Consider the following 14,590-nt stretch of genomic DNA (forward strand, 5'->3'; position numbering starts at 1 on the left):
AGAGCTTTTGACTTCGGTGCTCAGATACTCTCTGAAACAAGCACCTTCTGACTTTCCCATTCTCTGCCACTGAGTGAGCCCAGGGATTTAAATCAGTTTCCTGGGATTCACCAAGGGGATGAATTAGAAAGCTTTGATACTCATCTTGGGCCAAGTGAGCAGATCATCTGGTCAGTTCTAAGCAGAAATTCCGTAAATGATGAGAAGAAGAGGAAAGCGAGGGTGGATATTCCCTCAGCACCCAGCTTTGCTTGGCATATGTTCAAGGAGGGAATCCTCCTTTATTGGCTTTTTACGGACTTTGGAAACAGCCCACAGATGCTTGCAATGTGATTTCTTAATTTTGTTGGAAGGAAAGGACCTACAACCCAGATTGTGCTCCTGAGAAGCAACATATCTTTAGCTCTTTCCTCTTTACATTAGTTGTTCTTTCCAAAACATGTAGCTTGCAGAACTTCAGATGAAGACAGCAGGCATACTGCCTGCAAGATTGGCCAGGCGCAGTGGCTCATGCCTGTAATCCCAGCACTTTGGGAGGTCAAGGTGGGCAGATCACCTGAGGTTGAGAAGTTCAAGACCAGCCTGGCCAATGTGGCAAAACCCTATCTCTACTAAAAATGTAAAATTAGCCAGGCATGTTGGCGCATGCCTGTAATCCCAGCTACTTGGGAGGCTGAGACATGAGAATTGCTTGAACCCTAGAGGCAGAGGTTGCTGTGAGCCAAGACTGTGCCACTGCACTCCAGCCTGGGTGACAAGAGTGAAACTTCATCTCAAAAAAAAAAAAAAAAAGTATAAAGAAAGAAAGGGAAGGCATTTTCCCCATGAGTAACTCATGCACATATTAAAGGCAGTATGGTCTTAAAATGAGGTCTGGTCATGTGTTCAATCCACTCCTAGTAGGAGACGACTATCTTAGCATCTTTAAAGAGATAAGCTGCTTAATTCTCTTTCCCCAGGTAAATTCTATTAGCACTGAGAATGGCTTGCTCATGTATGTAGTATCCTTCTCTGTTCAAATATGGATTTGCCAAATTTATTTTTTACAAAGCTTTAATTTAAATAGATGTTAACATGGAAGTCCAATACAATATACCAGTAAAAGTTATGTTATTCTGAATAAAGAGGGGTTAAGAGCCTGGAACTCCCACCTCAGTGCCTCTCACTCACCTCACAATCCCCAAGGCCCTTCCATGAAATTCAGGGCTTCTTAGCGCACAGTTTGAAAACCACTGTCTTGTGGATTTCCTTTTTCTTTTCTTCTTTTTTTTTTTTTTTTTTGAGACGGAATCTCACTCTGTCGCCCAGGCTGGAGTGCAGTGGCATGATCTCGGCTCACTGCAACCTCCGCCTCTCAGGTTCATGCCATTCTCCTGCCTCAGCCTCCCGAGTAGCTGGAACTACAGGCACCTGCCACTATGCCCAGCTAATTTTTTTTTATTTTTAATAGAGATGAGGTGTTAGCCAGGATGGTCTCAATCTCCTGACCTCATGATCTGCCCACCTCGGCCTCCCAAAGTGGATTTCTTATTCATCATTCATTTCAGAATGTTAGATACAACATGGACAACCTGATAGAGCTCCCAACAGTATACATACCCAAGGTAGCCAGAGGCTCATAAGATATTATGATGTAGTGAAAAAGAACATGAGTTAGCCAAGCCAGGCTCAAATACATTCTATCACCTACTAATCCTGAATGAACCCCAGAGACTACTTTAGTCTCTTGAGCCACTTTTGACTGAAATGATTAATAAATGCTGATATTAACATCCATATCACCAGTTTCTACCAGATTTACCTATGTAAACTTCTCACCCAAAAACCGCAGAAGATGCCCTACATAAAATCCAGTTTTCTTGCATCTAAAACAAATTATATGTCAAGTTTTAAAGGGGTGGGACAAACTTCTGTAGGTTCATTAAGTTCAAATAAGTTTCTTTGGGTTCATTAAGTTCAACATAAAACAAGACTCATCATCTCAGTGAGTCTATATCAGGGCATTTGGAGGTCTCGTCTTTCATGTGGTCTCTAGTTATCTCTTCAATCTGAAAGGTGGAGGATTAAAGACATTTCCACCCAGAAGTTGAAATAGCTATGACTTGGACAGCAAGCAAATGTACACACCACTGTAAGAGTATGGGTTGTATGTGCCAAGGTTACACATGGAGTCTTTAAAAATATATATAAAAGCTCTTTTGGCTCCATATCTGGGGGATTTTGTTAAAGATCTCACCTGTAAATATTAGAACCCCATCATTTAAAGAAGCAATAAAAGAAAAATATAAGGAATCAAGACCAGGCTTGCTTGGAGTTATGTACAAAGTTATTATTAGTCATCCTTGTTGCTCTTTAAGAAGGGAGCCTAAAATTAAGACTGGAGGTGTCAGTGATTTCAGGTTTAACCTTTAAAATTTCATGAGGCTGAGAGGATTTAGCAAAAGGACACAGTTCAGCTAGGATGGCAATTTTGAGTATATAACTTGCTTCTTAGGCTGGTGGGAAACCACCCCCGCGGTCTCTACACTACCCGTCCACTGCCACCCCCACCCCAATGCCTTGGCCATTTGAACTAATGCCTTTTGAATTGGAAGATTGTTTACTGTTAGCTAGGGTGTGGATTTGACTTCAGCCTCACTGGAATGGGGAACTCATGTAGCAGTCTGAGTGGCCATCTGTCCAAATTCCTATTTGTAAGCCAATAACAGATCCATAGTACAAGACTATCTCTTTGTCCTCCCCTCTGACCTTCTGATTATTAATAGGAATTCTTCCACAAAGTGTAAACAAGCTCTTAGAGGTGTGTATTTTCAGGGGACAGAGGAGATAGTGTCCCTCCATCTTTTCTCCAGCCTTGGGGTGAGAGGGATGCTTTAGGGTGCTGGCAGGGTAGGGCCAAAGGGAAAATGACATTCATTTCATAGGTGGTAAAATGAGACCTGCATAGGTAAATGATCCCATGACAGATCCCATATTGAGTTGTTGCAGAACCAGGACTATGACAGAGGTTTGTTTGTTTGTTTGTTTGTTTCCCTCCAAGTCCAATGCTGTTTTGTATGACAGTGTTTCACTTATCCTTGGAAAGAGTAGCAACCTATTGGTTCCATTTTACCTACCTTATTTTCCAATTTCCAGATTTCCTTCTGTGGTCCCAATGGATTTGTGGTCTCCTTCATGGTTGGTCATTTCAGAGCCTTTTGCTTGGTAGAAGCCCTCCTTAGACCCCTTTCCTTTTCTCTGTCTTGACCCCTGACATATCTTACAATTCTTCCTGCCTGTTTCAGAGTCCCCAGTACCCAGTATGGATGGATATTAGAAACTTTCTTTGGGTTGCATACATACAGTTAGATTTTTTGTTTCTGATTCTCCACTGGGTAAGTCACTTTATCTTTCTGTGCCTCAGTTGCCATTTACAATGGAGAGTGTGGGGCTAGTTCATCTCAAGCAGCCCCCTGCACACATATGATTAGATGTTTGCCTCGGCTTGCTGGAACAATTTTCGTTACCCGTAGGCTGTTCTGAACTTTTTTATGGGTTGAAAGGTTGTGGTGGGCCTGAGTTCAACTTCCATTCTAGAGCCAAAGTAAGAAGTGAGTAACACTTTACGAAATAAAGAGGGAGAAAAAGATTCATTTCCTACATTGCAAATAGAAATGAGGGCAGATTGAAAAGAGGAGAGGTGAAGGAGGCTTACTAAACAAAAGGATGGTACCTTTGAGGGTAAATTTGAAAATGGGTCATTTGTTCTCCCCAAAGCCATCTTCACTCTGTCTCTCTACCTACCTACCTAGCTACCTATGCATCAATCCATCTGTCCATTCATGTGCCAGCATCCTTTGCTTTGGCCCATAAGAAAGGAGATAATCTGGGAAAAGCAAATGACTTGGAGTATCCCCAGGGCCACCAGTCTTCAGCTTGTCCAGCTGCATAAGATCCTTCTGGCCAGATGTTCAGCATGACCCACACCCTGCCTTTTGTGTCAGTGTCCCCCTTCCCAGATGCAAGCATCTGGGTTCAGCCAGAGCAATTGGTGCAGGTATGTGAGGCCCCACTCTATCCAAATGGAGTATGCATTTTTGATAAAGGGCCAGCAGAGGGGACATGACGTTTGTTCCTGGGGCAGGAGGACAGAGGGGAAAAAAATGGAGTCACCTCCTCCCCTCCTGTGTGAAGGTTTAGAAGCTATAGAAGTTTGCAGGGAGAAGGGCAGCTGTTTGGAGGGACAGCCTTAGGCTCACAGAGGTCACCAGGGAATGCTGGTGGCAGCTGTACCATGGATAGTTCTGGGTGGGAGACGCAAAGAGAGAATCCCATTCAGAGAACAGAGTTTGAAAAAGACAAGGGAGCAGAATGCCGCTGCTTAGGAAGCTGAAGGGATTTCTACTCTCACCTCCTTAGGACCCCACAGCATCCTTCATCTCCCTTCAATTCTCCTTGTTCTCCAACCCTGCCCTCAAGCTCAGAGAGAGAGAGAGAAAATAAGAAAGCAACCTGAATTTATGCCAAGAGAGAAACTGCAGCTCCTCAAAAAATGGAAGGCAGGGTCATCCTCCTAATATTTTGAATGTGGACTGTTCCAGAGAGCAGCAAGACGTGTCAGGAATGAGATTGGTTTGAGCAGGGCCCCAGGAACACTGCCGGGCTCCACCAGGGAGATGAAAGAATTTTCTCCTTCCTTTGCCTTTTAAATGTAATTCTGTCTGCCCTCTGCACCCCGCACCCTCTCGACCCTCTAGCTGGGAGCGGTGCGGACATTTAGCCATCCTGGGAAAAGACAGGATCCTTTTCATTAACTCCAGACTGATTGGAGTCCCTAGGGCCATGGTGAATTTCATTTTACTCCCTCTCTGCCTCTCTGTCTTGGATCCCCCTCAACCCTAGACACAGCAAGGCTACCATGAGCAGTGAACTATTTCCCAATGGGATGGAGTGGAGATAGGGTTCAAGCAGGAGAGGCAGTAGAGAAGGGTCTGGGATGTGCGCTTTTCAAGGCAGTGGCTTTGAGGAGGGACATGTGTACTTCCTCCCCATGCCTCAATTTCCTCTGGATTTCTGAGCAAATCTATCCCAGCTTTAGGGTAGAAATCAGCAGCCAGTTATGTCTGGTTGTCAGCGCTGGATTGGACAGATATAATCTCGAGTGGAGATTTCTGCAGAGGTGCTCAGGGTTAGCAGACTTAACCAATCCTATTTTTAACTAGCAATGTGATCTTGAAAATGTCACTTATCAGCTTCTTCTGCAAAATAAGGACTTAGTCTGGAGTTTTAAGGTATGTTTTAGTACCAAACATTGGTTTTCAACTGAAGTCGCATACAAGAACCAGGGAAAAGCAGAGCCACTCTGAGTGAAGGTAGAGAGACAGGCACAGTGCACGCCCTTTGTCTACACATTTTCTCACCCCAGTTTCCCAGCAGAGGTGGCTCCTGAGCCCACTGGGAACACAATGATTTTCTCCTCTTCTCCAGGGACCTCCAACTGCCTCCCTCAGGCCCTGACACTAAGAATGGAACTCTTTTGCGATATCCTGATGTGGGTGGTCTGTGATCTTTTCCTTTATTGCTGATCCACACCTGAGCACCATATATTAGTGCCTGAGGTTCAGCTGTTTCTCCATCCCTTGGTGTGTAATTTGTAGACTTATGGGAAATAATCTGCTTTGAAAAGGGGAGTGCTCAAGATGCAGGGTTTATATTTGGCCCAACAGCCCATGCATTTGGTTAGAGCGTGGTTAGAACCCAGAAAGGCCAGGAAGGCAGAAGGCCAGAAAAGCCAGAAAGGCAAGGGGTTGTGACGTAATGGTGAGGAAAGACACACTGTTGTACATACCGTTTTTTCAGGACGCATTGTGAGATGTCACAAGCCTTGTCTTTGGTTGTTTCCCAGGTCAGATAACACCTTCAATGCATGCTAGTTTGTGAGTTAAACATTCCAAATCTCCCAAATAAAGGAATCCAGATAGAAGTTATTTGAGTTCCATCCCTGACATTATATCCCTGTATCCTCCCACACATCATCAGCTGCACTAACACATCTGAACTGGGATGGGCCCATTTAACATTTTACTGTTTCAACCAGTGCAAGGGGTGAGACCACTATCTCTCCCTGGTGATGGATTTATTCACCATTCAGCTTCTTTCCCTTTTATACTGTTCTTCCTTAAATTTAACCTCCAATTTCTACACTGAAACACCACCCAATATTCTTCTAGTAAAACCTGTAGTGGCTGGAGAAGAGCTTGTCCCCAGTGCCTGAGTTGATTAATTCATTCAAATATTTGAGTGCCTCCTTCACACAGGAAACATGCTAGGCGCTGAGTGCTGTTTCCTTTTGTTGGCTTGGAAGATATCTTAAGCCTGCCTCTCACACTTCTGTTCTCTAGGCTCAGCAATTTAGGTATTCTGGTCCTCACCTCTGGGCTGACAATATTTCCATTTTCCTTTTAAGTCATTTGACAAACAGGTTATTTAGTGATAATTTTATGTCCAGACTCTTCTCAACACGTTGAGATATGCAAAATTTACATAAGATAGAAGCCATCGTCTTTTTAGACAGGGTCTTGTTGGGCATGTTCTTGTTAGGTGAAAAATAGACGAGTAAAAATACACACAACAGCACGAAACAAAACTAGGAAGATATCTACCTTCTGCACGCCCAGGGTCTGGAGAATTTGAGCACTGGTTCCAATATACTAACACACGTTGGTGGGCGTGTTCCTGCACAGGTCACTCTCATGCCCGTACCTCATCCCAGCCTTTTATTTTCCGTCCTTTCCAGCTCCATCCGAATCTTATGCCCAGCTCAAGCTAGAGGTAAAGGTTTACTGATAAATTCAGATGGATAAATGGTCATTATCAATTAAATACAAGCATTTCTGCGAGGAAGAGTTAGTTAAGGGTTGTTCACCAGGATACATGCTTTATGTTACTTTCTGTGGCTCATTTGACTAATATTCTGGCACTCAGCTTTTTTCCCGTGCCATATCTCCTCAACAAATGGTCTCCAGTGTGCTATAATTCAGACGCATTTTATTATAGAGGAAAAAGCATAAGCTTTGGGAAAATATAGTTGGGGATTTAAATCCCAAATACATGTACTAGCTGTGAAACCTAGAAAATGTTACTTAGCTTTCGTAAGTCTCAATTTTCCCATCAGTAAAGAGGAGATACTTTCTGTCTCATGAAGGAGTTGTGAATATTAAAAATGAAAAATTACATAAAGCAGCACCCAGTATGCCAGCCACCCAGGTGATCCTCACCGTATCCTAATTCCCTACCTTTCTCCTTAAGGTCGGCTGTGGCTGGCACTTAACAGATGCAAATGGAGGTGTGTTAGGATTGGCCGTTTCCTTTTTCACATCTTTGCTCTTGCACCTGCTCCCACCTGAAGTGCGTTGCCCTGCCACCTTTCCATGTGAAATCAAGGCCAAATGCAAGCTCCATCTTATTTCAACAAGCCCACCCTGACTGCTCTTGCTTCATTTCCCCAGTTTGATGCTCACACTTGACTGCACTCTGCTCCCACTGAGGTACACATGTCTGCATGTCTGATTCTTTCACCAAACTATAGGTTCCTTAAAGGCAGGGACTAAGTCTATCATTACATTTCACCCTTAGTTCCTAGTAAGTGGCCTAATGTGTTGTGGCTTGGCTGTTTCATTATCATCAGAGGGGTCAAACCAGCTCTCCACCAGGATGGTGCTGCCTGCCCCCAAGACACCTTCCACATGGGGGGATCTAGCCTGCAGGATGGGGAATGAGGGGGTGGGGAACAGTGCAGGTTTTACCTTCTCCACCTCTCTTCTGCTGGATCCTAGCTTCAACATCACTTAAGCACCATTTTTGGCAGTCATTTAAGGAAGCTAAAAATTCCAGTTGAGCTTTTCTGAAGGCTGGAGGCCCTGGGGCTCAGCATGACTTCTTCTCTTTCTTGACCCAAACAAAACATTGTTACAGCAAACATGAAGTCTTTCCTATTTTTCACAAATGCTCTCCAGGCCTAACAAAGCTAGCAGTCACCCTCCTTGAATCAAAATAAGCATCTGCCTTTTCCTCTTTATCTCACACTTTCCCAGCATTTATTATAAGAATGTGATTATTTTGCTAGTTAATCATACATTTTTATTTAATGTTTTCTTGTGCAAAACCCTGGAAAGGATGCAAAAATATTTAAAACCGTAACTTTAGTCTTTAATATTGATTAAACACAGAGGTGCAGAAAGTACATATAACTGACTTTTATTCTTTTATGTTGTATATGATTGTTTGAAGCATAAATGATAAAATCCTAATAGTGTATAAAATCCTAAATAGTGTATAAAATCATAGGCAACATATGACAAAGGGAAACTGAGTCACATGTAGCTGTAAAGAGGAGAGGGTCATTTTTACTGAGCTGATTTTTTGTTTGTTTGTTTAAAAAAGAAAGAAAAAATGGTCGGGTGCAGTGGCTCACACCTGTAATCCCAGCACTTTGGGAGGCCAAGGCAGGTGTATCACCTGATGTCAGGAGTTCGAGACCAGTCTGACCAACATGGAGAAACCTCGTCTCTACTAAAAATACAAAAATTAGCCGGGCATGGTGGCAGGCACCTGTAATCCCAGCTACTTGGGAGGCTGAGGCAGGAGAATTGCTTGAACCTGGGAGACGGAGGTTGTGGTTAGCCGAGATCATGCCACTGTACTCCAGCGAGAGAGAGAGAGAGAGAGGACGGAAGGAAGGAAGGAAGGAAGGAAGGAAGGAAGGAAGGAAGGAAGGAAAAGCCCTCTTAGAGGAGATGGACCTTTGTCTCTGAAGCAGTAATTCTTGTATCACAGACCACTTTGATAGCAGGAAGAAAGCCAGGGCCCATCTCTCTAAGGAAATATATACATCTATAGATTCACACATACTTACAATTTCAGGGAGCCATGGACCTGATGAAGGCCATCCATAGCCCATGGTTCCTAATTTAAGACCCTCTGAAGAACTGATAGCACATAGAAATAGTTTAGAGAGAGCAGCAAGAGAGAAGTGACGAAGTCAGAGATGGAGCACAAAGTGGGAAGGCCATTGAGCCTAGATTCCCAGTCCAGAAATCTCACATTTGCCTTCTGCGATCCCACTTTTGTAGCTCTCATCCAGGCTATGGTAAGTCCATTGCTGGTCAGTTGTCGTGGGGATACTGTATGCAAACTGAAAAGTGTCACTGAGAAAATTTCTTTATTCTTTTGCAGCTCCTCACAGCCAGTGACCTTGCAGCCAGTGACCTCAAAGGATTTCAGCCACAGGTAAGTTCCACTGATGCTTTTATGAAGTTTGGAAGAGTAAAATGATCCAGAGTTTGGTTGTCAACAAGCACCTTTGCGGCCAGGACAGAAACCCGAACCTTGGATTTCTAGCTTCTTTCCCTAGCTAACTGACAATGACCTGGTGGCTTGCTCTCCTCCTCCAGCTCCTCTCATTCTAGCATGGACAAAACCACCTCTTTCTGCTCTTTCGTTCCTAATATTCTATAGGAGAAAAATATATAGAGATCAAGATGCTCAGAATGTTAAGTGTTGGGGATTCAGCTTAGGAAAGGGTTAAACCAATGGTGGTAGAGGGTGGGTTGGGTTTGGGGTTCTCCCCTGCATTTCTCTCTTTTTGGACAGGACACTCACATGTCTGTAATCTTTGTGGCAAATGCCTCATAGTCAAGGCCTGATAGCCAAGTTAATCTCAGACTCCTGCAGAGGCAGACAGTTGAGGTTTGCTGATCTTGGTCAGGAAATGGGCCACTGTTACCTCTGGCCAGAGTGGTGTTTGGAGGTTACTATGGGCAAACTGTGTGAGGGTGTAGGCAAGGGCTTTCTGGAGACTTTTTTGCAGGGGTGAAAATGGACATCATCCTGCCTGTCTCTGGAAAAGGAGTCCACACAAAGACACATACACACAAATCTCAGCTATACAAAAGCCCTTGTGTGCTCACATAGAGCCTGGTGTAGTTAGAACATGTACATAAAGAAAGATAAATCCAAAGGTGATCATTAGGGGACTTGGCCCCTGCCCCTGTCCCCCTTGCAAAATGAAACTTTCTGTCACCCTTCAACTCAGTGCCTGCCTCAAGGTCTCACAGTGCTGTACCTTTGTGGGAAAATAAATTATAGCTAACGGCAGCGAACTTCCAGGGGTCGAGCAAATACGTTTCTAATTGCAGGAATTTCATGTATTTGAGCACGTTTTCTTCTTTAAAGGTGTTTCACATCCAGGAGCCCACTGCACCCTCCCTACCCTTCTCCCATGTGAGCCACATCCTGTGCGCACCCTCTCACTGCTGAGGAACCTGAGGACCCAGTCCTGATGCAAAGTGGCCCCGGATCACACAGAGAGCTAGGAACAGGTGACAGTGGGAGGCTAGAGGAAGAGAATTAACAGAATCAAGGGCCCTGTTGGCGAGAATCAAAGATAGATTCACACACCAGTGTGGGGTGTTGTCATCTCACCTTGTTAATCCTCCTGTCTGGAAAGGAGTGAGTTTTTAGACAGAGATGTCCAGTAAGCCTTTTTTGTCAACCATTGAAAACCTTTAATTAATTACTTTTTCACATATTTACACAAACTTCCAGTTGGGCTAAGGGAATGTGAAACAAAAACAAAAGAAAATCAACATTTACCGCCTACCCCACCTACCTCCACACCTACACTCATACATGGTGGCCATTTCAGGTAAATATTTTGTTTTAATCTGAAAATTTATAACATTAAAGGAAATTATGTGGTGCTGTTTTACTGCTTGAAAAGGACACCAGGTAGAGACTGAGTTTATTGGAGTTGTGTGTGTGCGCGTGGTTTTGGCATGGTTTCCTTCAGAGCTGAACACGTTCTCTCCGTGTTTGTTGACCTACACTTTTAGATATTAGATTTAAACTAATAGAGCAAACTTTCCAGTGAAGGAGAAGTTAGCTATATTTGAGGTTCGTGCATAACATTTGAGGGCATTATCCTAGAAAGGCAGCTTCCAGCCTCCCCCACAACCAGCCCCACAGCTTCCAGTGCAGATGGCTCGCTCCTCTGGTTCTGTTCAGCCCTTCCATGTTATTCCATTTGCGTGTCATCACCCTGAGGCAAGAAGCATAAATGCCTATTTTTCACTCCTCAGGATGCCTGTTCTTGAGGCCAGGAAGTCCTGGGAAACTTGTGGCCAGGGTGTAATGCCCAGATCAAAGTTAATTCTCTAGTGAAAGGCCCAGATGTGTCTCAGGTCAACAGCATCCTTTTGGGTGCTTTTTAAAACAGAAATAGAAAGCTGTCCACAGGCTTTGCACTGCCCCCTCCAGCCCCACTGCACCAAACTGCTGGCTTCTGTTGTTATTTTTCCCCTTCTCTCTTTGGGTTTCAGATGAAACTGAGTCCCACACAATAATGCATGGGTGTGTTCCCCTCCAAGACCCATCATTGACTGTCAGGAGGGGACTCACTGAGGACCCCTCCCAGAGATAACTATCTGTCCTCTCAGCTTTTGCATGGTGCCCACTTACCACTCGAATGTAGAGGTTTTCTGTTTGTTTTTCTTGATGCTTGTTCCTGCTTTAGACTCTTAAGGAAGATAGTTACAAAATCTTTGATGATTTTGAAAGTGTGTAGAGTAGTGACTGTATTGAGCTGGCTTGTCTGTTGATTTGTCTCTGTCTTCTCTCTGCTTCCAGATAGAGAAGAGGAAGGTAAGGAAGTGATTATCTGCCTTTCTCCCCATGGTTATTGGTTACTAAAAATGCGATGTTCATTCCTGGAAATAAACACATGACTTTTCAGGATGAGCCTGAAAGCCCGTGTTTTCTAAGGTATTGTGTTTTAGCAGGTGGTGGTCTCCCCAGAGGCTGGTGAGCCTGGCCTCCGGGCCACAGGGTAGAGCTTCTTCTAGAGTCAGGCCTGGTGCTGGTAGGCGGTACTATTCTCAGCAAGTTTTAAAGGCACAGATGGAAAAGCTTCTGAAATTCACACCTAACCCACCCTGACTCTTCTACCTCCAAACACATCTCCTTTTACCTTCTAACATCCTGTTCTTGCCTTTTGAAGCAACAGACACACTTGAGTACCCTCCTTTCTAAGTCTTTGGGTTACTGGAAATGAGAACCCTCACTTCTTTTGTCTGTCTGGTCCCCTGCATTCCTAAGAGGAATAAGAGCTGACATCTAATTTTCTTTAGTAAAAGCCCAATAACCATATGCTTTCCTCTGCATTTTTCTTTTATGCTTTTTTTCCTCTAATATAAAAGTTGTAAGTGTCCATTGTAGAAATTTGGAATATACAGAAAACCATCAGAAAGAAAATACCCTATTATTTCACCTCAGAATCATACACAATGACATTTTGGGGTATAGTCTTCTGATCTTTGTTCTACATAGACACACACATCTGTTTTTTTTTAATGGTAATATTTTATATGCTTTTTTGTTACCTTATTTTTTGTTGGTTTGCATGCTTTCCACAACACTGGAAAATCCAGCAGCTAGCCATGCTTGCACTAGTTGTTAGTACCATCATTCATTTACTACCCCCTCTTGCTGGACAACCCATTCCTTTTGCAGGCTGAGATCTCCAGGAGCAATCCAAGGCAAACGCTGGCATCCAGTGCCTTCATCCAGGATGCAAAGAGCATCCAAGGCTTCTTGGCATTTATTTATTTACTTTTATTTCTCAGTTCCTACAAGAATGTGCAGGCTGCTTAAACTTTGCAGTAAAGTGCCTGTGGGTGATGCCCACGTGCTTGTGCACATGCTTACGAGGTGGGGGAATGTGGTAAGGAAATAGCCATAGCATGGGCACCATATTCAGACTCAGGTCCTGCATGCCCAGCCACAGTGGTGGAACAGTGATGTGACAACGAACGTCCACCACAGAGGAAAGCACAGACTAAAGGATTTGGTCCTCACCTGCTACATAAACCCTCTATTGTCTCAGAGAATAGGATACTTCCTTTAGGCAAAATGGAGTATTATTTCAAGTGTGGGGCAAGTGTAATGGCCACCTATGAAGGGTGGCTGTTTTTAATGAGTTTCTAAAATGTCAATTGCTACTATGGTCAAGGGCATGCTGTGGTGGAAGATGAGAAGAGAGTAAACAAGAACACATAGGAAAACATGTTTTAGTGCAGAGAAAACAGAACTTTCACTCACTTAGTTGCCATTTCATTCAACAGGCATCCATGGAAGACCTTTCTGTAGGGCTCCCAGCTATACACAGACCCTTCCCCAGATGTTGACAATTCTGAAATGTTCTGCCACCAATATTAGCTTTGTGACCCTGATGAAGTTACCTAATGTCTTTGATCTTGATTTACCTTATTAAGCAAAGGAGTTGTGCAGCTTATTTCACAGAGTATGGGCATTGATGAGACAATGCATGTGAAAGTAGCATTGTATGCCTGAAATGCACAGTGAGGTATTGTTTCTTCCATTAGAGAAGTGCAGAATAAATTAATTGAAAATTCAAATGTAGAAGAAATTTTATATCTATGGAACAAGCAGGGAGGTCGTCCCGGCAGAGGTGGTGTTGTACCTGGGCCAGGATGGGTGAGAAAAAAGTGAGGCAGTGGACTTATTCCAGAGCAGGGGAAGCATGGATGAAGGCTAAGACAACAATGGCGATGCTTAGGTACATCTGGAGGCTTGGTGTGGTTTAATTGTGGAGCCTCAGAGGAGAGCATCGTGGGAAATTATTTGCAAATTAAAGTGGGGCCAAATTTCAGGTCTTAAAGGTCTGGAAAAAGAAATAATAGGTTTTTTTAAAGTCTGAAAAATAAATTAGGCTTAAAAATTAACTATGACTAAAGTTTTCATACTTACACAAAAGTTAGCATAATAATATAATAAACCCATGTACCTATTACCCAGTTTCAATGGTATACTGCTAAAAAAGCCCACATTTGTAGCATCTGCTAATTTCTGTTGTGTAAATATCTCCATCATGACCAATTTTAAGCTACCAGTGGTTTAGCAACCTGTTGGCAAAGTCTTTGACAGTCAGCTCTGCACCCCAGCATGCCACTGGGATAGCTTCCACAATTGTTACCATTTTCCAAACTTGTCTATACTCTCATCTACTTTGGTTTTTAATTTTAATTATTTGGGGGTATACTTTAAAACAAATCCCAGTCATCATGTTATTTCACTAATAAAAAATTTAATTAACTTATCTAACAAATAAGGGCTTTTATAGAACAATCACAATGCCATTATCACATCTATCAAAATTACCAGTAATTTTTAAATGTTTTCGAATACTCAGTCCATATTCAGACTTTTCTGATCATTTTTAATATGTCATGTTTTAGTTGATTTGTCTGAATCAGGAAACAGAATTTGGATTTTTGGAATCCATCTGAAGACAATGGGAGGCATTGAAAGTTTGAGGGCGGAGAAGAGTCAGAACTGTGATAGATGAAGGTTCCTCAATGGGTAGAAGGCGTGATGAAACCAAGAGGGCATCAAGCACTCAGCCTGTGCTGTTGGTCCATACAAGGAGTAGGGGGGAATGAAGGTGGGCTGAGGACCGTGGGGGTATCACAGAGGAGATGAATGCCAAAAAGTTTGGTGGCAGAATTAGTGGACCAGCAGCTTCTCAGTAGCTAGA

At 43.3% G+C, this 14,590-nt stretch overlaps 1 protein-coding gene across 4 annotated transcripts in view; it reads left to right on the forward strand.

Annotated features, from left to right (window-relative positions):
* Positions 1-14,590, forward strand: part of SETBP1 (SET binding protein 1) — a 387,029-nt gene that overhangs the window by 179,455 nt on the left and 192,984 nt on the right. For all 4 annotated transcript variants that reach the window (XM_034943599.3, XM_034943602.3, XM_034943600.2 and 1 more), the window contains exon 3: positions 9,214-9,267. In XM_034943599.3, coding sequence (XP_034799490.1) covers positions 9,214-9,267 — 54 coding nt within the window. The remainder of the gene's footprint in view (positions 1-9,213; positions 9,268-14,590) is intronic.

Source organism: Pan paniscus, chromosome 17, assembly GCF_029289425.2.
Source record: "Pan paniscus chromosome 17, NHGRI_mPanPan1-v2.0_pri, whole genome shotgun sequence".
Taxonomy (NCBI): Eukaryota; Metazoa; Chordata; class Mammalia; order Primates; family Hominidae; genus Pan; species Pan paniscus.